At 39.5% G+C, this 24,842-nt stretch overlaps 1 protein-coding gene across 5 annotated transcripts in view; it reads right to left on the bottom strand.

Annotated features, from left to right (window-relative positions):
- Positions 1-894: 894 nt before the first annotated feature.
- The window catches only part of LOC133556634 (rabphilin-3A-like), an 87,794-nt gene continuing 63,846 nt past the window's right edge, over positions 895-24,842 (bottom strand). For all 5 annotated transcript variants that reach the window (XM_061906755.1, XM_061906757.1, XM_061906758.1 and 2 more), the window contains 9 exons: positions 21,808-21,887; positions 21,413-21,487; positions 17,352-17,461; positions 17,149-17,275; positions 17,010-17,066; positions 16,744-16,898; positions 10,753-10,834; positions 10,590-10,686; positions 895-9,123 (listed from right to left, as the gene is read on the bottom strand). In XM_061906755.1, coding sequence (XP_061762739.1) covers positions 8,993-9,123; positions 10,590-10,686; positions 10,753-10,834; positions 16,744-16,898; positions 17,010-17,066; positions 17,149-17,275; positions 17,352-17,461; positions 21,413-21,487; positions 21,808-21,887 — 914 coding nt within the window. In that variant the 3' untranslated portion in view covers positions 895-8,992. The remainder of the gene's footprint in view (positions 9,124-10,589; positions 10,687-10,752; positions 10,835-16,743; positions 16,899-17,009; positions 17,067-17,148; positions 17,276-17,351; positions 17,462-21,412; positions 21,488-21,807; positions 21,888-24,842) is intronic.

A 24,842-nucleotide genomic window follows, 5' to 3' on the forward strand; every position in this document is an offset into this window, starting at 1 on the left:
CTTCGCTGGGCCCAAGCTCATCTAAGATGGACTGATGCAAAGTGGAAAAGTGTTCTGACGAGTCCACATTTCAAATTCTATTTGGAAACTGTGGACGTGGTGTCCTCCGGAACAAAGAGGAAAACAACCATCTGGATTCTTATAGGCGCAAAGTTCAAAAGCCAGCATCTGTGATGGTATGGGGGTGTATTAGTGCCCAAGGCATGGGTAACTTACACATCTGTGAAGGCACCATTAATGCTCAATTGTCCATACAGGTTTTGGGGCAACATATGTTGTCATTCAAGCAACATTATCATGAATGCCCCTGCTTATTTCAGCAAAACAATACCAAGGCACGTGTTTCAATAGCGTGGCTTCGTAGTAAAAGAGTGCGGGTACTTTCCTGGCCCGCCTGCAGTCCAGACCTGTCTCCCATCGAAAATGTGTGGCTCATTATGAAGCGTAAAATAAGACAACAAGACCCCAGACTGTTGAACGACTAAAGCTCGAAATAAAACAAGAATGGTAAAAAATTCCACTTTCAAAGCTTCAACAAATAGTTTCCTCAGTTCCCAAACGTTTGAGTGTTGTTAAAAGAAAATGTGATGTAACACAGTGGTGAACATGCCCTTTCCCAACTACTTTGGCACATGTTGCAGCCATGAAATTCAAAGTTAATTATTATTTGCAAAAAAAAAATAAAGTTTATGAGTTTGAACATCAAATATGTTGTCTTTATGGTGCATCCAACTGAATATGGGTTGAAAAGGATTTGCAAATCATTGTATTCGGTTTATATTTACATCTAACACAATTTCCCAACTCATATGGAAACGGGGTTTGTACATTCATTGATCCACAAAGGCTGTAATTCTCTTTTCAGATGCCGAAATACCCGCAACCACACAAAAAAAGCTTTTATTTGTCTTTATTGACCTGTGTTAACGCTGCAAAATTTTCACATGCAACATTTTGTGCAAACATACATGTTCCCAGTGCATGCACTACTCTATTTACAACAACAGAGACTTGCAGGATGAAGTAGAAGATACATTAGCTGTCCGTTTTAGCTCTGAGAGAAGCCTCTTAAAAGCAAACAATCAATCAAACGTGACCTGTGTTGATTTCAGGTAATGGCCGCTGTTGCCAAAAGCAGCACGGAATCGGCTAACGTTATATAAGATGCTACTGGCAGGTGCTTTGCACGCCGCCACAAGGAGCAGGGATGTTGTGCGGAGACAACAAGACAGTGATGAAAGACTCTCTTTAAATCTGCTACCAGTTAGAGCCTTGCTCATGTGATTAGAAGCTTATCAAATAAGTCGTTGAGTCAAATGACGCCACCGTCATGCAGAACATGGCCTCTTGTGAATGAAGCATTGTAAACATCAATGGTAGTCAGCATTATTCTCACAAAGTATATATACTGTATATGACTAGATATACAGGAACCGTATACATCTCGCTATATGGATTTGTATACTACTTGTACTACAATAAACGCCATGCATAGAACTCCTGTTTTTTTTGTATTTGGACTAACTTAAGCGAACAGCTGTATAGATCGAGGTCATTCCACTTTGTTCGGTGTGCTTTCCTTGGTTTGCGGTGATCCTTGAGCACAGGCTAAAGCCGTGAATGGTTAGTGGGGGGGGGAGTGGCAGAATAACCCTGCATTGTGCAAAAATGGTGTGTCGGGGTAAGAGTGGGCCACTACTGCCGCAGGCACATGAGAGTCACGAGCACAGTGCATGCAGGTAAAAGCTGCAGAAATACTTCCTGGCTAATTTGCTAACTGTGCGCATTCCATGTAAAAACTGACGTATAAAACCTGCTAGAGTGCCAATTATCACCAACTTAAAGGCCTACTGAAACCCACTACTACCGACCACGCAGTCTGATAGTTTATATATCAATGATGAAATATTAACATTGCAACACATGCCAATACGGCCTTTTTAGTTTACTAAATTGCAATTTTAAATTTTGCGCGAAGTATCCTGTTGAAAACGTCGGTATGATGAAGCGTGCGCGTGACGTCTCGGGTTGTAGCGGACATTTTTTTCCAGCCCGATCCAAGCTATAAGTAGTATGCTTTAATCGCAGAATTACACAGTATTCTGGACATCTGTGTTGCTGAATCTTTTGCAATTTGTTCAATTAATGATGGAGAAGTCAATGTAGAAAGATGGAGGTGGGAAGAGTTGTATTGCAGCTGCCTTTAGCGACACAAACACAGCCGGTGTTTCCTTGTTTAAATTCCCGAAGGTGAAGATTTACTATGGAACAGAGCGGTCAAGCGAACATGGTTCCCGACCACATGTCAACCGGCAGGTTTCGGTGAGAAAATTGTGGTAATAAGTCGGCTCTTACCGTAGACATGAGCGGAGCTTGCGTCCTCCTGCAGCTGCGGACTCTCTTGCCTCCTCCCACCGGAGACACTGGCGGTCACCACACCCGTGGCCACACCCCTCCGACTTTCAGGTACCATATAATCTCACTAAAACACTAGTAACCCAATGAGCAGATAAGGGATTTTCCAGAATTATCCTAGTAAATCTGTCTAATAACTGAATCGCTCCCACTGCCCTCACCTTTTTTTTTTTCTAGTCCTTCATTTTCACTATCCTCATCCACAAATCTTTCTTACACGCTCAAATTAATGGGGAAATCGTCGCTTTCTCGGTCTGAATCTCTCTCCCTGCTGGTGGCCATGATTGTAAACATTGTGAGGATGTGAGGGGCCCTACAACCCGTGACGTCACGCGCACATCGTCTGCTACTTCCGGTACAGGCAAGGCCTTTTTATTAGCGACCAAAAGTTGCAAACTTTATCGTCGATGTTCTCTACTAAATCCTTTTAGCAAAAATATGGCAATATCGTGAAATGATCAAGTATGACACATAGAATGGAGCTGCTATCCCCGTTTAAATAAGAAAATCTCATTTCAGTAGGCCTTTAAATGTCACAGCTTATTTACCATACATACAGTACACACACACACACACACACTCCTAATATTTAACTTGGTGTGCTCTAATCACAAAATAACATCAACCGGTGAAAGATCCAAATACTCATGAGTCACCTATATATCTTTTTTTTTTTCATCCTAACCTGAGCAATGTATCAGAATGTAAACATTTCTTCATGGTTATGTACATTATGTTCAGGAGAGCAGTGGGCAGGTGGATGTTGTGGCATGCTTATACAGTTCAAGTGTCAGGCGTGACATCATCACACCGGAAATCAACGCGATGGATGTTTAGGCGTAAGCACTCTGCTTTCATGATAACATATTGCTTTTCTTGTTCAATGCCTCTCAAGTAAACATTGTCTCGGGCTCAACACTCTATAAACAGCACTGAGCAGTATTATGCAGTCCCTCCAGGATTTTGTGGGATTTTTTTGTGATTGTTGAATTCGCGGTAGCCTTTTAAGCATTTTTTGTATTTTTTTTTTTTAGAAAGTTTCGGCAAAAGTTGCGACATTTTGAGGCCTTTTTTTTTTTTCCAAAAACTTTGAATCAACTTGTGGTTTTATTAATTAATGTCTTACGTGTTTCTTGTAACCTTAACCCGGGGGTCAGCAACCCGCAGCTCTAGAGCCACATGCGGCATGGAGCTTTTTTTTCAAAAATGTAAGGAAATGGAAAAAAATGGGGTGAAAAATATATTTTTTGTTGTAATATGGTTTCTGTCGGAGGACTAACACGACACAAACCTTCCTAATTGTTAGAAAGCCCACTGTTTTAAGATGTTTGTGTTAGAGGTGTCCGATAATGGCTTTTTTGCCCATATCCTATATTGTTCAACTCTTAATTACCGATTCTGATATCAACCGATACCGATATAAACAGTCGTGGAATTAACATTTTGTTGTGATGCCCCGCTGGATGCACTAAACAATGTAACAATATTATCTAAAGTAAATCAACTCAAATTATGGAAAAAAATGCCAACATGGCACTGCCATATTTATTATTGAAGTCAAAATGTGCATTATTTTTTTTGACATGCCTCGAAACAGCAGCTTGGAATTTGGGACATGCTCTCCCTGAGAGACCATGAGGAGGATGAGGTGGGCGGGGTAGCGGTAGTGGGGATGTATATTGTAGCGTCCCAGAAGAGTTAGTGCTGCAAGGGATTCTGGGTATTTGTTATGTTGTGTTACAGTGTGGATGTTCTCCCGAAATTTGTTTGTCATTCTTGTTTGGTGTGGGTTCACAGTGTGGCGCTTATTTGTAACAGTGTTAAAGTTGTTTATGCGGCCACCCTCAGTGTTACCTGAATGGCTGTTGACCAAATATGCCATGCATTCACTTGTCTGTTTGAAAAGCCGTAGATATTATGTTGTGCCGGCACGCAAAGGCAGTGCCTTTAAGGTTTATTGGCGCTCTGTACTCCTCTCGACATCCGTGTACACAGTGGCATTTTAGAAAGTCATAAATTTTACTTTTTGTAACATATCGGCATTCCGATATTATCGGACATCTGTAGTTTGTGTTCATGCGCCGTTTTGTCCTACTAATTTCAGCGGCCCTTGAACTCACCATTGTGTGGATGGTGACTTTATTTACATGTACAACTTTCTCCAACTCTGCCACAGAAAGACGTGTTTTATGCCACTCTTTTCTCATTTTGTCCACCAAGCGTTTTTTACTGTGCGTGAATGCACCAAACTGAGCTTAGTTGATGTTATCGTTTTGTGTTAAATGCTAATCAGGCATATTTGGTCACTCCATGACTGCAAGCTAATCGATGCTAATGTGCTATTTAGGCTATCTGTATGTAAATATTGCATCATTATCAGAGGTGGGTAGTAACGCGCTACATTTACTCCGTTACATTGACTTGAGTAACATTTGGGATAAATTGTACTTCTACGAGTAGTTTTTATGCAACATACTTTTACTTTTACTTGAGTATATTTATAGAGAAGAAACGCTACTTTTACTCCGCTCCATTTATCTACATTCAGCTCGCTACTCGCTACTTTTTTTTATCAATCTATTAATGTTTGTTTTGGTTAATGACGGAGCTTCAAAGTAAGATCTACGCATGCCGGCGTTTCACCAATCACATGCAGTCACTGGTGACGTTGGACCAATCAAACAGACCCAGGCGGTCACATGACGGTCACACGTCGAATCCGACTTAAAAAAGTTGAAAAACTTATTGGGATGTTACCATTTAGTGGTCAATTGTACGGAATATGTACTGTACTGTGCAATCTACTAATAAAAGTTTCAATCAATCAATCAAAAGTGTAAAGGAAAAAAGACACTTTTTATATCAACCGTACCTCCCGTCAAAAACCTAAAGACTGATCGCACAGTTCCTGTCTTCACAATAAAAGTGCCGCTCCATCGCGCCTGCGCTAACAAAATAAGAGTCTCCGAAAGCCAGCGCAAACAAGCTAGCAAACTACGGAGTTTGTTGCCAATGTATTTCTTGTAAAGTGTATAAAAACGAATATGGAAGCTGGACAAATAAGATGCCAAAAACCAACGACTTTCATGTGGTATTAGACAGAAAAGAGGAACATTTTTTCTCCTCCATTTGAAAATGTGGACGTCTGATTCCAATCAATGCAAGTCATCAGAATCAGGTAATACACCAACTTATATTCTTGTCTTCATGAAAGATAGGAATCTATATGTTAAACATGCATGTATATTCATTAAAACACCTTTAACATGTGAACAAAAACGGCAAAATAAATAAATATAAATTATATACTGTATGTATAAATGTATGTAGATACATATATACATATGTATATATATATATATATATATATATATATATATGATATGTGTGTGAATAAATGATTTGTGTGTGTATGTATGATATGTGTGTGTATAAATGATATGTGTGTATGTATATGTATATATGAGGTAGATCACCTCGACTTGGTCATTTACTAAGTAATTGATAAACGTTGAAAAACTTATTGGGGTGTTACCATTTAGTGGTCCATTGTACGGAATATGTACTGTACTGTGCAATCTACTAATACAAGTTTTAATCAATCAATCAATCTATCAAATCAATGAATGCCTACTGAGGCTATGGTGCTGTTAAGTTATTGTGGCTCAATGTGCCATTTTTAAATTTTATTTTAATGTATTATTATTTAATATATATTATTTTTTTAGTTGCTTAAGAGATATTCCTGGCTCTGAATTTGCTCATTGCTATTTTTATGTTGTTGTGCATTATTTGTTGCCGTAATCAGGTTACTCATCAGTTACTCAGTACTTGAGTAGTTTTTTCACAACATACTTTTTACTTTTACTCAAGTAAATATTTGGTTGACTACTCCTTACCTTTACTTGAGTAATACATCTCTAAAGTAACAGTACTCTTACTTAAGTACAATTTCTGGCTACTCTACCCACCTCTGATCATTATGCCTCATTTGTAGCTGTATATGAGCTAATTTAATTTCCTTTGTGGGTATTGCGTTTATTTTGCCATGTTTCATGACACATTATCTGTATGTAATATTGGCTGCATTTCTGATAGTTGTTTGTGCGTCATGTTGCTCCAGACCACAGCAAAGATTGTAATAAATCCATTAGAAGAAGACAGCCTTTGGCCATTCGAAGACAGTCATTTCCAGGAGTTATCTCACCTTCTGAGAAGTTTTACTAATGTTTCCCAATGTTGTTAACACTCACCCATCAGGAGCAAGGGTGAAGTGTCTTGCTCAAGGACACAACGGACATGATAAGGTTTTGTAGAAGGTGGTGATCGAACCAGGAACCCTCAGGTTGCTGGTATGGCCACTCTCCCAACCGTGCCACGCCGCCCGAGGGAGGACAACAATTGTGCCATAAAGTTTTCTTGTAACCTTAACCTCAAAAAGCCCAGGATTTCAAGAAACATTGGAAAACAAATACCGTGTTGACGTTTTAATTGTTCCATACCACACATACTTAAAAGTAGATTATTGATGGGAGTAAAATCACTGAGTGCTCATTGTTAAATTACTGTTCTCTCTCAATTCACTATAACTAACAATGGTAACTAGAAAATGCAATTTGGGCACAGATTGTGTGTGAATGCTGAAAATCTAACTAGAAATGCTAATATTTAGCACGCTAGCCATATAGCGTCAAGTACTATCCTGTAAAGCGTCTTTGAGTGCTCAGAAAAGCGCTAAGATAAAATGTATTATTATTATTAGTAACAAAATATGTAACTTTAAGAAGTGTATCTCTAAAATAAGCTAAAAAAAAAAAAGCTGGCAAACTAACATTTATGTATGATGTCTTTCTGTTATTTTTGCTTTGTGATGTGTAATGTCTATATGTTTAAATGTACGGCAGTGAAAATGAATTTCCCCAACGGGGACCAATAAACCTAAATCTAATCTAAAAATTTCAATCTAGTTTGCATGTGAACAATTAGCTTACACCAAGTACCAAAATATGATGTTTATACCTGCAAAATTAGCGAAAAGAGCTAGCATTTTTGTTGGTATATGCTTTCAAATAAGACTGTTCTTAAATGACTTATTCTGGATAGATAAAAATTGATTAAACATATAAATACATGTAAATTATGAGGCAAAAGTTTACATACTACATTATCTTGAAGTTTTAGCGCCGTAGACAGCAACCGAAAGTAAATCTAATCCACAGGTGAGGATCACAATTGTGTCGTTTGAGCATGAAAGAGTTGATATATTGTTACAAGTTACTGTTTCTGTTTAGTCTACACCAGGGGTCAGCAACCTGCGGCTCTAGAGCTGCATGCGGCACTTTAACGCCTCCCTAGACCTCTTTCAGAGATGTGTAAAAATGGAAAAAGATGAAGAAAAATATATTTTTTGTAGGAGAACAAAAATGACAAAAACCTTAATTGTTGGAAATCCCACTGTTTATATTATACGTGCTTCACTGATGAGTATTTGGAAAGCACCGTTTTGTCCTACTAATGTCAGCGATCCTTGAACTCATCGTAGTTTGTAACTTTTTCTGATGCTGCCTCAGAAGTTTTTTTAAAGTTTTATGCCACTAACTCCTTTGTCTCATTTTGTCCACCAAAAGTTTTATGCTATGCGTGAATGCACAAAGGTGTGCATTGTTGATTTCATTGACTTGCTTGAGTGCTAATCGGGCATATTTGGTCAATCCATGACTGCAAGTTATCCCACCCTTTGAGAAGCCTCCATTTTACTAATGTTTTCCAATGTTGCAAAAATGTGTACAATAAAAAAAACACAACATTTCTGTCAATGGAGATTTACGTCAGCCTTTGATAGTAGGCTAATATAGCAAATATAGACACATCATGTGTTGCCTTCATTATAAGACTTATATAAGGCTTTGATTTTTTTGCGGCTCCAGACCGATTTTTTGTTGTTGTATTTTTGGTCCAATATGTCTCTTTCACCATTTTGGGTTGCCGACCCCTGGTCTACACTATAACAGAGAGAGTTGATGAGAACGTTTGAGTGCCACGCCAAGACAAAATCAATTGGCGAAAATGATGGTGATTGACCAAAATGGACGGGGAATTTGTGGCCATTAGAAAATTGTTCGAATTTGCGGTGAATTGGCGCAATTGTGGACTAACCCTAATTCTGGAGGGACTGATTAGGGTCTTTGTGCTGCTGTTTGTCAACGCATATAAGGACACCTTTATGACGTGTCTGGCTAAATCCACATAAACACGAGTATTTTTTCCATATGCTTTGACATTTTCCTCCGCATGCAAACTCTGCGCTCGACTGTGTTTTCTCGTAATTAAAGGCCATTGGTGTGGACTGAGATTAAATTTTTTTTCAATTTTTTTTTTTTTTTTACCCTGGAGTCTGTTTTTAAAATTACATGTGTGTCTGTGGACATAGCCTCGGTGGACTGAGTATCGATTAAGAGCAGTGTCAACTGTCGAGTGAAATCAAATCAAAAGAACGCAGTGTAGAAAAGGTGCGCAAGGAAGTGAATACAGACCATAAGAGGATGTTTTTAGCTCATGCTGTGTTTGTTACACGTTGTTAATCACTAGCGGTGTGGTTTTCGTTCACCAAGGTGTGCCAGCGCTCAATCTTCTTGTCCTTGTTCTTCAAACACTCATACCAGTGTTTTAGCCGCTCTCCTTTGGCAGTGATGCCCAGCTGACAGCCACCTGGAGGGACAGTAATTATAAAACAGTTGGCAGTAGTTTTCTTTAGGTCAGGGGTGTTAAACGTATGAACAGATTTTATTCGGCCTGATGAGTTTGCAAAGTATAAAAGTGAGCAGCTTTATTTTTTTTTAACAAAAGAAACTGCTGTTCTAAAAGTGTCCACTGGATGTCACAATAGCAATTCTGTTAGGCAAGCAAACTGTTTATACCAGGGACAAGAAAGAGGTACACAGTAAAGGGGGACTGTGGCTCCTCATCCTCAAACCACGTGAAACTTAAAACCTGCCGTTTTATGCCTTCTGCTTCGAATACGTCGTCATTTGGCACCCTCGTTGCCCCCAAAACGTCTCTGTCGCGCACGAGAAGAGTGAATTTAACCCTTTTGAATAATTTTTACCTCCATTTCTTACGGTTTGTTGAGTTAGCTCTGGATTGATACGTGGACTTGACAAAGGAGGGATTTTATACCTAGAAGAGTTTACATGTTTACATCTCTGACCAACAGCATCTCTGTCTGGACTGGAGCCTGCAATGCCTCAGACTGGAAGTCTCTCCAGAGAGTGGTGAGGATGGCGGAAAAGATCATCAGGACTCTTCTTCCTCCTATCCAGGAGATAGCAAAAAGCCGCTGCCTGACCAGGGCTCAGAAAATCTGCAAAGACTCTTTCCACCCCTACCAAGGAGTGTTTTCACTGCTGGACTCTAAAAAGAGGTTCCGCACCCTCCGAAGCAGAACCTCCAGGTTCTGTAACAGCTTCTTCCCTCAGGCCGTAAGACTCTTGAACGCATCATGATTAAATTATCCCCTTAACTCCCCCCAAAATGGATTAACTCGCTGGAATAAAAAAGACAATATAACATATATCCATAAACGTGGACGCATGTGAAAAAGTGCAATATATTTATCTGTACAGTAATCTATTTATTTAGATTAATTTATTATATATATATATATATATATATATATATATATATATATATATATATATATATATATATATATATATATATTTATATATATTTATTTAATTATATGCAACTTATTGCTTTTTTTTATCCTGCACTACCATGAGCTTATGTAACGAAATTTCGTTCTTATCTGTGCTGAAAGGTTTAAATTTGAATGACAATAAAAAGGAAGTCTAAGTCTATGTTGTGTTTTTATTCAATCCAAGAAAGACTGATTTAATTTTAATACTGTCTTTGTAGATACACTGACACAAAGTCTTGGCTCATTGTGTTTTTGAAGTTGCACCAATTTCCTCAGAATTTTCAACGTGTTTTGTCCAGAGGATTATTTGTGATTTGTTTGTTTTTAGAATGTGCTTGTTCTATTTTTTTTTTTTTTTTTGCCAAGGTAAAACAAAGAAAATAACATAAAGTTGTCTTTATTTTTAAGTAACCATGCCATGATTTTACCACTTTGACACCCCTGGTTTAGGTAATCCTGGTTAGATCATATTTACCGATGTAGTCGTTGGACTTCCCAATGTCATAATCCCACACGGAGACATCCAAAGTCTTCTTGGCCAGTTCACTGTGTTTAATGTCAAAGCTGAATTCCTGAAACATCATCAAAACAGTCATCATCAAATTGTTTCAACACAAATTTGCATTTGAGCATCAAACCTCATTAAACTCTGGGTTTAAAGTCTTTTTCTTGATCTGGGTTTTGCACTTGCCCTTTTTCCCCATGTCAGGTTTCAGAACTCTGCAAATTACACACACAAGAAGTAGCAGAGTTATTCATTTTAATGTTATTTCTCCATTAAACCTTTTATTCTGACAGCTAATTGTGTACATATATGGACTGGCCATCCATATGAGTGCTGTGAATGCACTTTATTGATCTTTGATGACTATCAGGTACTATTTAACTCACTAAAACACTAGCAACACAATAGAAAGATAAGGGATTTCCCAGAATTATCCTAGTAAATGTGTCTAAAAACATCTGAATGGCTTCCAATGCAATCGCCTTTTTTTTTAAACTTTATTTTTTTGTTTTTTCTAGTCCTTTGCTTTCAATATACTCATCCACTAATCTTTCATCCTCGCTCAAATCAATGGGGAAATTTTCGTTTTCTTGGTCCGAATCGCTCTAGCTGCTGGTGGCTATGATTATAAACAATGTGAGGATGTGAGGAGCCCTCACACTGCTGATGTCATCGTCTGCTACTTCCGGTAAAGGCAAGGCTTTTTTATTAGCGACCAAAAGTTGCGAACTTTCTCAATGTTCTCTACTAAATCGTTTCAGCAAAAATATGGCAATATCGCGAAATGATCAAGTATGACACATAGAATGGACCTGCTATCCCCGTTTAAATAAGAAAATTTCATTTCTGTAGGCCTTTAAATTGCAAAGAAAAATGTAGATTACAAGCATTCCCGCCAATTAGTTGGCATGACAAGTGAACTGAATTAGGTTTTATATAACGCTTTTCTCTAGTGACTCAAAGCGCTTTACATAGTGAAACCCAATATCTAAGTTACATTGAAACCAGTGTGGGTGGCACTGGGAGAAGGTGGGTAAAGTGTCTTGCCCAAGGACACAACGGCAGTGACTAGGATGGCGGAAGCGGGGATCGAACCTGCAACCCTCAAGTTGGTGGCACGGCCACTCTACCAACCGAGCTATACCGCCGACAAACATACTTGCCAAACCTCCCGGGACAAATTTTCTCCTGAAATTCAGGCGGAGCTGGAGGCCACGTCCCCTCCAGCTCCATGCGGACCTGAGTGAAGACAGCCTGTTTTCAAGTACGCTTTCCCACAATATAAACAGCGTGTCTGCCCAATGCCGTTATAACTGTAGAATGATCAAGGACGAGTTCTCCTATGTGGGTTTATTGTTAGGCAGTTTCATTAATGTCCTCCCAGCGCGGTAACAACACACAACTACAGCAGTCACGTTTTCGTCTACCGTAAACAGCAATGTTGTGACACTCTTAAACAGGAAAATACAGCCATCTACTTTACATGCACCACAACACCTCAAGGCAACACATTCAGGCATCTTCAACCTTTTACTAATACCCTCCTCCATTCACATCCCATTTCCCCGGGTTGTAAATAACCTAATGTAAATAATCAAATGTATATACTTGTTCTTATGCTATCTGAACTACATATGTTCTCTGCTTGCTTTACATATACTACTAAGTAAGACCTACACTGTTTCAATGTCCATTTCTCTGTTGATGCAATTGTTGATGACTGAAGTACTGACATCAACCAAAGCTCCTCATCCCAACCCCCGGATTGTAAATAATGTAAATAATTCAATGTATATACTATGGTGATTAAATTGTGTGATGACTTTATTATGCTGATAGTATATATTTGTACCATGAATTGATTAACGTGGACCCCGGCTTAAACAAGTTGAAAAACGTGTTCGGGTGTTAACATTTAGTGTTCAACTGTACGGAATATGTACTGTCCTGTGTAATCTACTAATCCATCCATCCATCCATTTTCTACCGCTTATTCCCTTTTGGGGTCGCGGGGGGCGCTGGCGTCTATTAATCTACTAATAAAAGTTTCAATTAATCATGCATATGTGACAATAATATCTACGGCTTTTAGAGAGCGCAGTGCACAACTTCGCACACAACAGCTGTAGATATACTCCTCCCCTCTTAAACACGCCCCCAACCACGCCCCCTACCCCCAACCCCCCACCTCCCGAAATCGGAGGTCTCAAGGTTGGCAAGTATGCCGACAAATGTCACAGTGAACCACATACGATCCACCCAATATTTCAACTTTAGGAGACAAATTAAATTATACTTTAATTATCTTCTTTTTCCATAACTCCGTATAAATGTGCTTCGTAGTCACACCTATATTTGATAATGAAACACCAGGAACTTGCAAACAGTATGCATTAACATATTCAATTAGGGCTGTAGCTATCTATTATTATCAATCTATTGATTACCTCTCTAGCCTCAATGCATATTTTTTTTTTCTGTGCATATTTCAGAGAAAATAACTGAAATATACAAAGATTGTTTTTCTTTCCATAACCTTCATTGGCAGATACTCTACCGATTGGGAATCAGGGCTCATCGCTCAATCAGAGGTGAAAATGGAAGCAACGCATGAAGTAGAAAATAAAATAAGAGCACTCGGAGCATAAATGAAAAAGCCAAATACAGGAAAATAATACAAATGTACAAAAGAGGTAGGATTAAATAAGATCTGCTTCTTTCTACTCCTTTTTATACATGTTGGATTGTGCGAAAACGTAATGTTCCTTAATATAAAGTTAGAAAGGGAAACAATTCAAAGGGGAACTGCATTTTTCTTGTAATTTTGCCTAATATTCACAATCATGAGAGAAAAGAACATGTCTTTTTTTTTAGGATTCTAAAGATGATAAAAAATGCTTGCAAGGAGTCACAATTGTAGCCTTCAAAGCCCTCTAAAACAACTTCAAAACCCTCCATCAACGTTTAATATATGTAGTAACAGACACGTTTATAACAATATGTAATTTGTACAATATTTACTGTATTTTGGTCATTTTAATCATTACCAGAATGTATTTCCTCAACGCATTTAGTCCTGATCCCACAGCAAAACACTTCCTACTTCCGAACACAAACGCGAGTGTGTTCTAATCATGGCAAACTTAGTAATATACAATGAAGACGACTATTTTGGGGAAAATGTGGATTCACAACCTTATATTTTTGAAGCTGAATATAGAGAGGATGAACGGCTGCTTATAGAAGCGAGCATGATGACGGGATGAAAAGGCGGAAGTCGAGAGAGTGACTTTGGTGCAAATGTGGAGCTGGAAGCAAAGTTTTGCCGACTTTAGTAATGTGCATACCCAAAATCAACTGGGAAAAAACATCCACGGCCAGCTTGACCAAACAGACAATTGTCTATCAAGTGAGTCACTATAATATTGACCCTTATACATGGAGAACGTCATGCGTGTTGTTACAACTACATACACCGCCGAAACAGCTGTGTACAAACAAAACGTGAAATGTGGGCTAATACTTTAGATACTGTATTATAAATGTTCATGTTTTTCAGTACAGATTGATGTCTTATTGCATTACAAACTTAAAACCTTGTAACCTACTCAGTGGCCTAGTGGTTAGAGCAGGGGCCACCAACGCGGTGCCCACGGGCACCAGGTAGCCCGTAAGGACCAGATGAGTAGCCCGCAGGCCAATTGCGGCCCGCGAGGCAGAGAGTAGCTGGGCTAATCGGACGTGTAACATGTTAGTCGTGATATTAACACGTTCGGGGCTAATTGTGCTACCGAGCCCCCCTCCTTCCCGTCGGCTCCAGACAGTGACGATTTTTGTTATTCGGGTCCAAAATGCCGCTTTCAACATTCTGGGTTGCCTACCCCTGCATTAGTGGAAAAGCGGAAAATGAGTGAAAGCGACAGAAACGTTACCATGGAGACGAGGGTTTTCTTACGTGCATGACTGAAGTCACACCGCGACACCTGTCTGTCAGAAATAATAATAATAATACGGTTGTCTGGGGCGGTATAGCTCGGTTGGTAGAGCGGCCGTGCCAGCAACTTGAGGGTTGCAGGTTCGATCCCCGCTTCCGCCATCCTAGTCACTGCCGTTGTGTCTTTGGGCAAGACACTTTACCCACCTGCTCCCAGTGCCACCCACACTGGTTTCAATGTAACTTAGATATTGGGTTTCACTATGTAAAGTGCTTTGAGTCACTAGAGAAAAAGCGCTATATAAATAAATGTATAATTACAATAGTCTTGTACACAAGATAAAGGAGGACTACAATTACCAAACTTGTTACATTATTATATCTCTTTTGGTTGTGAACAAGCAAGCCACTTATTTCATTCTTCTGCAGATAAGGATTGGATCAACATAGAAAAACATATGTTAATGAATTTGGACATTGGTGTGGGGAGTTCATATTATATTAAAAAAAATACCTAACGAATTGAGGCAGAGCCCAATAAAAAGCCACCTTTAACATTCTAAAACTGTGTCAGAAAATGCTAGGAATCAACCCCAATGACATCTGTAAATTAACCGCTTTGGTACAATCCTAAAATCATAATTAATAAAAATGTGGTTAAATGGACAACATGGAAAGACAGGAGGTATTACTAAACCTCATCATATTATTAATAAAAACTATTTTAAACCGTTCAATGATTTAGTTGATCAATATAATGTACCCAGAAATCATTTTTTTTAATTTTGTTTTCTTTAAAACACGCTGTAAATAAATGCATATACTCTGAAAGTATATGTCTTTAAACATACATGAACTGGAAGATGCACTTTTTAATCAAGATACATTTAAAAAATTAAACTATTTTATGGAATAATAAATGAACACCACACTAGAAATGCAAATGATGCATGTGTTGGGAAATGGATGATGGACTTAAAACATTTTAGATGAAAGAGACATATCATGGAATGATATTTGGAAAAATGCCAATAAGCCCTTTAGAAACATTAAAGATAAGCTGACTCAATTTAAGATATTAAATAGATTGTATTTTACATCTTCTCAGCTGTTTAAAATTGGTGTAGTAGATAGCAAGTTATGTACGAAGTGTCGGGCATCTGAGGGAACTCTTGTTCATTTACTGTGGGAACGTCAGAGAATTAAAGAGTTATGGTTGAAAACAACAAAAGAAGCAATCACATTCCTTAATATAAACATCCCAATGAAATTGCAAACTTGTATTCTTGGGGATCTCCATCAATTTAGTAGCGTGTCATCAAAGAGTAAAAATGCATTTCTTTCAGTATGCATAATAACAAAACGGGTAATATTAAAAAAAATGGATAAATGTTGATAGTCCAACTCATACTGACTGGTACACACAAGCTATGCAGAGGATATCAGTAGAAAAAACTGCATTTGGTTTTAAGTATTAAATGAACCAAAATATGACTTATTATATGTTTGTGTAAAATATTGGACACAATGTATTATCAAGCTTATGAGATGCGATGCATTGTACATTTTTTTTAAATTATTTTTTTGTATTAACGTTTTTAATGGTAATATCAATGAGGTATTTTTAATCACTAGTATTTTGAAATTGGTAATAATATTGATAATATTAATTTTTATTTCACTACTTTTAGATTGTACCGTGTCATGTTTGTGTGTCCTCAATTGCTCTGTTTATTGCTGTTCTGAGTGTTGCTGGGTCAGGTTTGGTTTTGGAATTTGATTGCATTATTATGTATTTTTTTGTTGGATTGATTAATAAATTCATTAAAAATAAATAATAATAATTATTGTTTAAATTGCATTGCCTCACATTACTTGATTCCCATTTTGTTCATTTATATTTTGATTTTATTTTGTGTTTAAAATAAAAATAGACATTTGAAAATATTTTTTTTAAGAAATATTTTTTTAAGACATTTTTCTTGCGGCCCAGCCTCACCCGGACTCTGCATTCAGTGGCCCCTTGGTAAATTGAGTTTGAGACCCCTGATTTAGAACAAGCAGATTTATACAAATGAGAATTCAAAAACATGCTATTAAAATAAAAGTGCAGTTCCCATTTAAACATGTCTTTAACAAAAAAAATCCCATAATATATTTACAGTGTGAATATGATCGAAATGTGGTTACATTTTGACATAAGGGTCAGAGTATCCATTAGCATCCATGGCGGCCAAATGAACGCAGCGCACAACACCCACAATGAGGCGGTTCTGTTGGGTGCTGTACATAAGGTAGATAAGGACGCGACCGCGTTCCTCAACCTCTCCACCATCTTTTGCAGACTACAAAAACACGGCAGAAAGGAAAAAAGGTTAGATTTAAAGTATACTTTGTGACAAACTGCAGAAACATGTTGCATTTGGTCATGCTCTATAAAAAGAGAGCGGGTTCACCTCATCTTCGTAGAGAGAGATGCCTCGAGCTCCACCGGCTGTTGCAGTTCTCTTTGTCTGTGAGGAAGAACCTCACAGTTTAGTTAGGAATTCAAGAGAAGCGGAGCAAAAAGCAGGGCTGCAACTCATCTTCACTTACTGGTACAACTCTCTCCAGACACACGTTGAAGTTTTTCTTCTGGTTCAGCTTCAGCTTCTTCAGCGCCACTCGGGTCTCCCCAATGAACTCGTTGTGGCCAAACTTGTCCTCGTCGCACACCGACAGCCTGTGAAAAAGAGACAAAAGACGGGGAGGTTTTATTACTAAAGAAAAGACAATTGAAGTGTACTTGCTGTATGCACCTGAGGGTCTTGCGCTGCATGTCTTCGTCGGTCAAGCCATGGTAGGTGAGTGTCTCATTCCACGCCGGGTTGCGAGTGTTCCTCAAGGTTTTTGTGCGCAGCTTTGTTGACTGACAGTCATTTCGAACAACACACATGAATGCTTTTTATGTATATTTATGCATGCAAGACAACACAATATTCATCCATCCATCCATCCATTTCTACCTCTTGTGCCTTTTGGGTTGGCGGGGGGGGGGGGGGGGGGGGGGGGTCGCTGGAGCCTATCTTAACTGCATTCGGGCAGTAGGCGGGGTACACCCTGGACAAGTCACCACTTCATCGCAGGGCCAACACATATAGACCAGGGGTTGGCAACCCACGGCTCTTTGGCCACTCGGATGTGGCCCAGCTGCATAATCACCGACCCCCCGATTGTTTCGGGGGGTTTCCGGATTGTGGTGCCTCTCCCGGACATCACCCGGGCAAATATTCTCGGATTTTCACTCGGACTACAATATTGAGGGCGTGCCGTGATGGCTTTACTTTTAACGTTCTCTACAACATGTCATCGCCCGCCTTTACACCTTGCTATCTGCGTGCCGGCCGGACGCATGCATCTCGTTGCTTCTATCGTCACACGTACGAGATTGCAAGGGATATAGTCAACAGCCTTACAGGTTACACTGAAGGTTGCGATATAAACAACTTTAACACTCTTACTAATACGTGCCACACTGTGAACCCACAACAAACAAGAATGACAAACATTTTGGGAGAACATCCTCACAGTAACACAACATAAACGCAACAAAACAATTACCCAGAATCCCAAGCATCCATGACACTTCCAGGCTATATTTTAAACCCCCGAACCCCCAACCCCGCCCACCTCAACCGACGGGTTTGGTGCTAGCGGGGTGTAAAATATAGCCTGAAAGAGTCATGGATGCTTGGGAGTCTGGGTAATTGTTATGTTGCGTTTATGTTGTGTTACTGTGAGGGTGTTCTCCCGAATATGTCATTCTTGTTTGGTGTGGGTTCACAGTGTGACGCATGTTAGTAAGAGTGTTAAAGTTGTTTGTATCACAACCTTCAGTGTAACCTGTATGGCTGTTGACTATATGCCTTGCAGTCGTGTACGTGTATCAGCGAAAGACACGTACAACATGTTACTGGGCTGGCAAGCTGTTTGTACATGTTGTAGAAGGCGTCAAAGGCAATGACTTCATAGCATGCCCTTATTATTGTTATCTGGGTGACCATCAGCAGACAATAGCGAGAAAGGTTGCGGCTCCCATTGTCATCTTTATTTTGTGAAACGGGTCAAAATGGCTCTTTGAGTGGTAAAGGTTGCCGCCCCCTGATATAGACAGACAACATTCACACTTACATTCACACACTAGGACCAATTTACTGTTGCCAATCAACCTATCCCCAGGTGCACGTCAATGCAGGTGGGAGGAAGCCAAAGTACCCGGATGGAACCCACGCAGTCACGGGGAGAACATGCAAACTCCACACAAAAAGATCCCGAGCCTGGGATTGAACCCAGGACTGCTCAGGACCTTCGTGTTGTGAGGCAGATGCACTAACCCCTCTACCACCGTGCTGCCACCACAGTATTCATGACCTAATTTATGTTGGTTTCTTTATGGATACCACACCTCTTTTGTGAACATTTTACTCACTCCTTACCACAAGGTGCCAGGCTTGAGCTTGCAAAGAGCCAGAAGCCCAAAGCAATAGCTTTTCACTCTTTTGTTCATTAGGACATGTACTACAGCAGTGCTTCTCAAATACTAGGGTGCGGCACCTTCCAGTATTAACGTCTTTATTAATTCTTGAACTATACACAAGCCGAGGCATGTAGGTGCTGGTGCCACCAACTTAAATAGTGGATTGTATGGATAAATAAAAAAAAATATATATATATTATCACGTTTTCAATCGTATTTCAATTTAGAGAAGACGTGAAAAAAATCATGTTCAAAGGAACGCGCTTCAGGCTACTGGCAGAAGTGCAGCATAAAATTCTAAGCCCCCCCCCCCCCCCCCGAGTTCCACCTTAAACCCAACATCACCACCCCACACTTGGTATGTTTTCATGCACTAAAACTACTGCATGGATTTGGTTGAAACCAGCTTTTTAAAGGCCTACTGAAACCCACTACTACCGACCACGCAGTCTGATAGTTTATATATCAATGATGAAATATTAACATTGCAACACATGCCAATACGGCCGGTTTAGTTTACTAAATTGCAATTTTAAATTTTGCGCGGAAGTATCATGCTAAAACGTCACGCATTGTAGAAGACATCTTGTTCCAGCTATGAGTAGTCTATTTTCATCGCATAATTCCACAGTATTATGGACAATTGTGTTGATGAATCTTTTTCAATTTGTTCAATGAATAATAGAGACGTCAAAGAAGAAAGCCGTAGGTGGGAAGCGGTGTATTGCGGCTGCCTTTAGCAACACAAACACAGCCGGTGTTTCATTGTTACATTCCCGAAAGATGACAGTCAAACTTTACTATGGAATAGAGATGTCAAGCGAACACGGTTGGATTGGACCACACACACACAAAGTACAGTGTGTTATACGGCAATCATTCCGAAAGATCGTGTTTCGAAGAGGGTCTCTTGGGAAGGGCAGAGATGGGCATCGCCAAAACCCGTCGACTGGTGCAGAAGAAAGGTGTGGGGCCGACCTTCAGGTTGTACAGGTACGACCATATAATCTCAGTAAAACACTAGTAACACAAGCAGATGAAGGATTTTCCAGAATTATCCTAGTAAATGTGTCTAATAACATCTGAATTGCTCCCACTGCCCTCGTCTTTTTATTTTTATTTTTTTCCTAGTCCTTCACGCTCACTTTCCTCATCCACGAATCTTTCATCCTTGCTCAAATTAAGGGGGAAATCGTCGCTTTCTCGGTCTGAATCGTTCTCGCTGGTGGTGGCCATGATTGTAAACAATGTTCAGATGTGAGGAGCTCCACAACCCGTGACGTCACACGCATATCGTCTGCTACTTCCGGTAAAGGCAAGGCTTTTTTATTAGCGACCAAAAGTTGCAAAGTTTATTGTCGATGTTCTCTACTAAATCCTTTCAGCAAAAATATGGCAATATCGCAAAATGATCAAGTATGACACATAGAATGGACCTGCTATCCCCATTTAAATAAGAAAATCTCATTTCAGTAGGCCTTTAAAACACATGTGAAAGCCTTAATTAGGTTTTTGACTCATAAAAAATGGATTGGCAACACTAAATTGGCCCTAGTGTGTGGATGTGAGTGTGAATGTTGTCTGTCTATCTGTGTTGGCCCTGTGATGAGCTGGCGACTTGTCCGGGCTGTACCCCGCCTTCCGCCCGAATGCAGCTGAGATAGGCTCCAGCACCCCTATGCCCCGAACGGGACAAGCAGTAGAACATGGATGGATGGATGCAATTGACATATCGAGATAAATACCTCTGAATAAATAGGTTTTGTTCTGTCAACTTTTCATTTACTTAAGGTAGAGATTAGCTGACACACATAGGATATCACCATATTATAAATCATAATAATATATTATTATTATGATTACAATGTTATTGGTGTAGCTCCTGGGACTTTACTCTCCTGTCTTTAAAACATACTGTAGCGACGCCTCAGTTTGTAACTTTAGTCCGGGGTCATTGAACGCACCACAGTTATGCGCAACTTTCTCTTATGCTGCCACAGATAGGTAAAAACATAATAAATATGTTTTTGATACCCCATCCTTGTTCCATAAATGTTGGTGCTGTGTGTGAAGTCTTAAAGGTAGGCTTTGATAATGTGTTGTAAAGTAGTCTTAGACATTCTTAATTTGATTCAAGACGACTTTCATGGCTATTCTAATTTCGTATTAAAATTTAGGGAGTCAGTTTTTAAAAATGACATATTTGAATGAGAGAAAAAGTAAATAGTTAAAATTCACAAAAGCCCATCCCACTTGACCCCCCTCACGCTGGTGACCACTGATACTGTAGTATGTCAATTATTACAATAAATATGAGCGAGGACTTTATAAAAAATATTTAACCTTGCTTGCCCCAGGAAGCAGGTGAAGCTTGACATAAGGATCCGCCAGTCCATTTGAATCCATTGGTTTCAAGCCCTGGGAATAAACATGCAGATAACGTAAATAACACACAGTATGCTGAAGAGCTATGTTGAGTTCACGTAAATATGGTAATAAATAATAAAGTAGCTATGCATGGTTCAAAATAGTGTTCTGAAAATTCAATATGTCAAAATTGACAGCACAAATTACTGTCATGTATGACGAGATTAAAAGAATGTCAATCTGGAAACATGCATTGATTCACATGTACTAATCACATCGAAAGGAGGTTTGTTTAATTAATTATTAACACTCCAGCCTTAATTGGAGTGGTTCTGTCCCTGAGTGCAAGTATTGAATGAGGAGAGCGGTACCTTTGCTTTGAGGATGCTACAGTGAAGGCTGTTGCTCTCCTGATCGTACATCAGACTGAACTCCAGAGAGCCCAGAGTGGCTGAAAGAGACCAAGAATAGTCAACACACCTCATTGTGTATTTTATGCTCCTGGTGTCAAGGTTGTAATTGTGTGTCCTGTGCTTTATGCCTTTTATGTGTGCTAAATGTTTCGTGGCCCTCTGCTGCAGAGAGCCAATGGCCCTTCTGGGATCACATCAAGCTATTGCATTATTGATCGATTGATATGATAAGGGACCATACATAGACGGTGACCGCGCTGTTGAATAATTTACAATGCACATTAACATTTTGCTTGTGAATGCAAACTTGACAAAAATGTCCTGGCCTGGTCTCGTAGAAACTAATCACACATACTGAAAGGGGCTGTTGACAACTTGCTCAAAGTAACATTTTTCAAACCAATGCATATAACTAGAAAACCACCGGCTAGATTTCTGCTTGTGGGCCCAAGGGAAAAGTCTGGGTCTGTCTTGAACACACCCGTACACAAACCTTTGCATCCATGTAGTTGTTATGTAAGAAAATACATTGTATGATACATAATGTTGGGAGCTAAACGTTGCCAAGTCGCTATCACAAGCTGATAACAAACAACGAATGCATGTGCGTGCATGCTACATGGGTCATAGTTTACGTGCTGAAAGCAACAACACTTTCAAAAGACAGCTATGTAAAAGGTTGCAAACAGCTCCTTTAAGTCTATCGAAATGGAACCTAATCTTAAAAATTAGTGACACACACAACTACTTGAAAAAGGCTTAATTTTGCCATTAAAATGTATGTGAGAAAATCAGGGATGTGGCCGAATCGGCCGATTTCATTTAAAATATAAGCAATTTCCAATGCTTTTCAATCTCCATCAAAAATGTAAATTGCCTCTACTCGACACTATTTCTTTTTAGCATTCAGCAGCAAATTATGTGTCTCCATACACAGTGAGGAGCCACTTACCTAAGCGAATAATAATCACCTCCATTATGGCAAATAATGTATTTATTTATTATTTTAAGTATCCCTATTATGTACTATTATCACTGGAGGATGACGCTAAACATGTTACACACAGAGCAAGCCAGGAGCAGGCATGTTAATTGCTAAGCTAATCGCTAAGCTAAGTGTAAATAATACCAAGACATAAGAGCTTAATAATGTTTAATAAGTGCTTATGGAACCACAATATAGCAGAAAGTAAGCAGATATTAACAGGAAAAGAACACGTAGATTTAAAAAAATGTAAAGAGAGGATAAAATAACAATGATTAGAAAGTCAGCATTGTCACACTCAGTAAACATGTAAGATTGATTCATAAATTGGTGGTGTCGATAACAATTTGCAATACTAAAGTGATTAGGTCAATATTTGTATTTTCTCAAACAATATTTTAGGGGGTGTTTGTTTATAAACTCAGGGAATAATTGCTTGGACGCAGCAGGACTTTGACAGCAAAAACTCAAGTATTTAAATAAATAGTAGACAGTTTTTACTTTTGTTTAGTATTTGTGTACTATCGATTTTGTTTTGCTGAAACAATTGCATGTAATAAAAGAAAAAAAGGAACTAGGTAAACTAGTGTGTTGATATTGTTAAACATTCAATAGCATTAACCATAAATTAACTGAAAAATGTACAGTTAATACATGTGCTTCCCTTTAGGGATCGGCCGATCTCACACATGGATGATCTGTATCGGAATCGGTAGCATAAAAGCCAGATCGGATGTCCTCTATGCCACAAAAAAAAAAAAAACATTTTAAAAAATCATCCAAAAAGGGTCTGCAATCCTCCATTTAGATTTTGTGATTTGAACATTAACCAAGTATTAGTGACATTGTTATTATAGGCGCTATTTATAGCGAGCACCGTGATCACTATATGTGTACTTAAGCTTACATCCAGTGCAGGGGTCGGCACAGAACAAATACCCAGAATCCCATGCATTCCTAACTCTTCCGGGCTACATTATACACCTGCTAGCACCAAACCCCACCCCCGTGCGTCTGTTGAGGTGGGCGGGTTGGGGGGGCGGGGTTTGGTGGTAGCGGGTGTATAATGTAGCCGGAAGGGTTAGGGATGCATGGGATTCTGGGTATTTGTTTTGTTGTGTTTATGTTATGTTACAGTGCGGATGTTCTCCCAAAATGTGTTTGTCATTCTTGTTTGGTGTGGGTTCACAGTGTGATACATATTAGTAAGAGTGTTAAAGTTATTTATATCACAACTCTCAGTGTAACCTGTATGGCTTACAGTCGCTCACGTGTGTTAACAGGTACAGTATATTACGTGTGACTGGCCGGCACGCAGATACCATGGTGTAATTGCAGGCGCGTCAACACGGCACACCCTCAGTATTGATGTCCGGGAGAAAATCAGAGAATGGTTTCCCCGTGAGGTTTCTGGGAGAGGCACTGAAATTCGATAACCTCCCGGAAAAATCGGGGGGTCGACAAGTTTTGCAGCTAAGCCACATCAGAGTGATCAAAGAATCGCATGCGGCTCCGGAGCCGCGGGTTGCCGACCCCTGATCTAGTGGTAAGCTTCCTCACTTCCTTGCTTGTGGAAGTTTATTCTAGATCATAAATCATGCCTTTCATCTGAATAGTAGGAAAAAAGGATGTAATCTGACAAGTTGGTGCACTTTGACAGCCAATTTAGTCACAAAAATGGCGAGAACGACACCAAGGTGCTCAGTTCTGTCCCCCTTCTCTTCGCAAGGATTAAAAATAATCCATCCATCCATCCATTTTCTACCGCTTATTCCCTTTCGGGGTCGCGGGGGGCGCTGGCGCCTATCTCAGCTACAATCGGGCGGAAGGCGGGGTACACCCTGGACAGGTCGCCACCTCATCGCAGGGCCAACACAGATAGACAGACAACACTCACACTCACATTCACACTCTAGGGCCAATTTAGTGTTGCCAATCAACCTATCCCCAGGTGCATGTCTTTGGAGGTGGGAGGAAGCCGGAGTACCCGGAGGGAACCCACGCATTC

The sequence above is a fragment of the Nerophis ophidion genome, linkage group LG07 (assembly GCF_033978795.1).
Source record: "Nerophis ophidion isolate RoL-2023_Sa linkage group LG07, RoL_Noph_v1.0, whole genome shotgun sequence".
Classification (NCBI taxonomy): domain Eukaryota; kingdom Metazoa; phylum Chordata; class Actinopteri; order Syngnathiformes; family Syngnathidae; genus Nerophis; species Nerophis ophidion.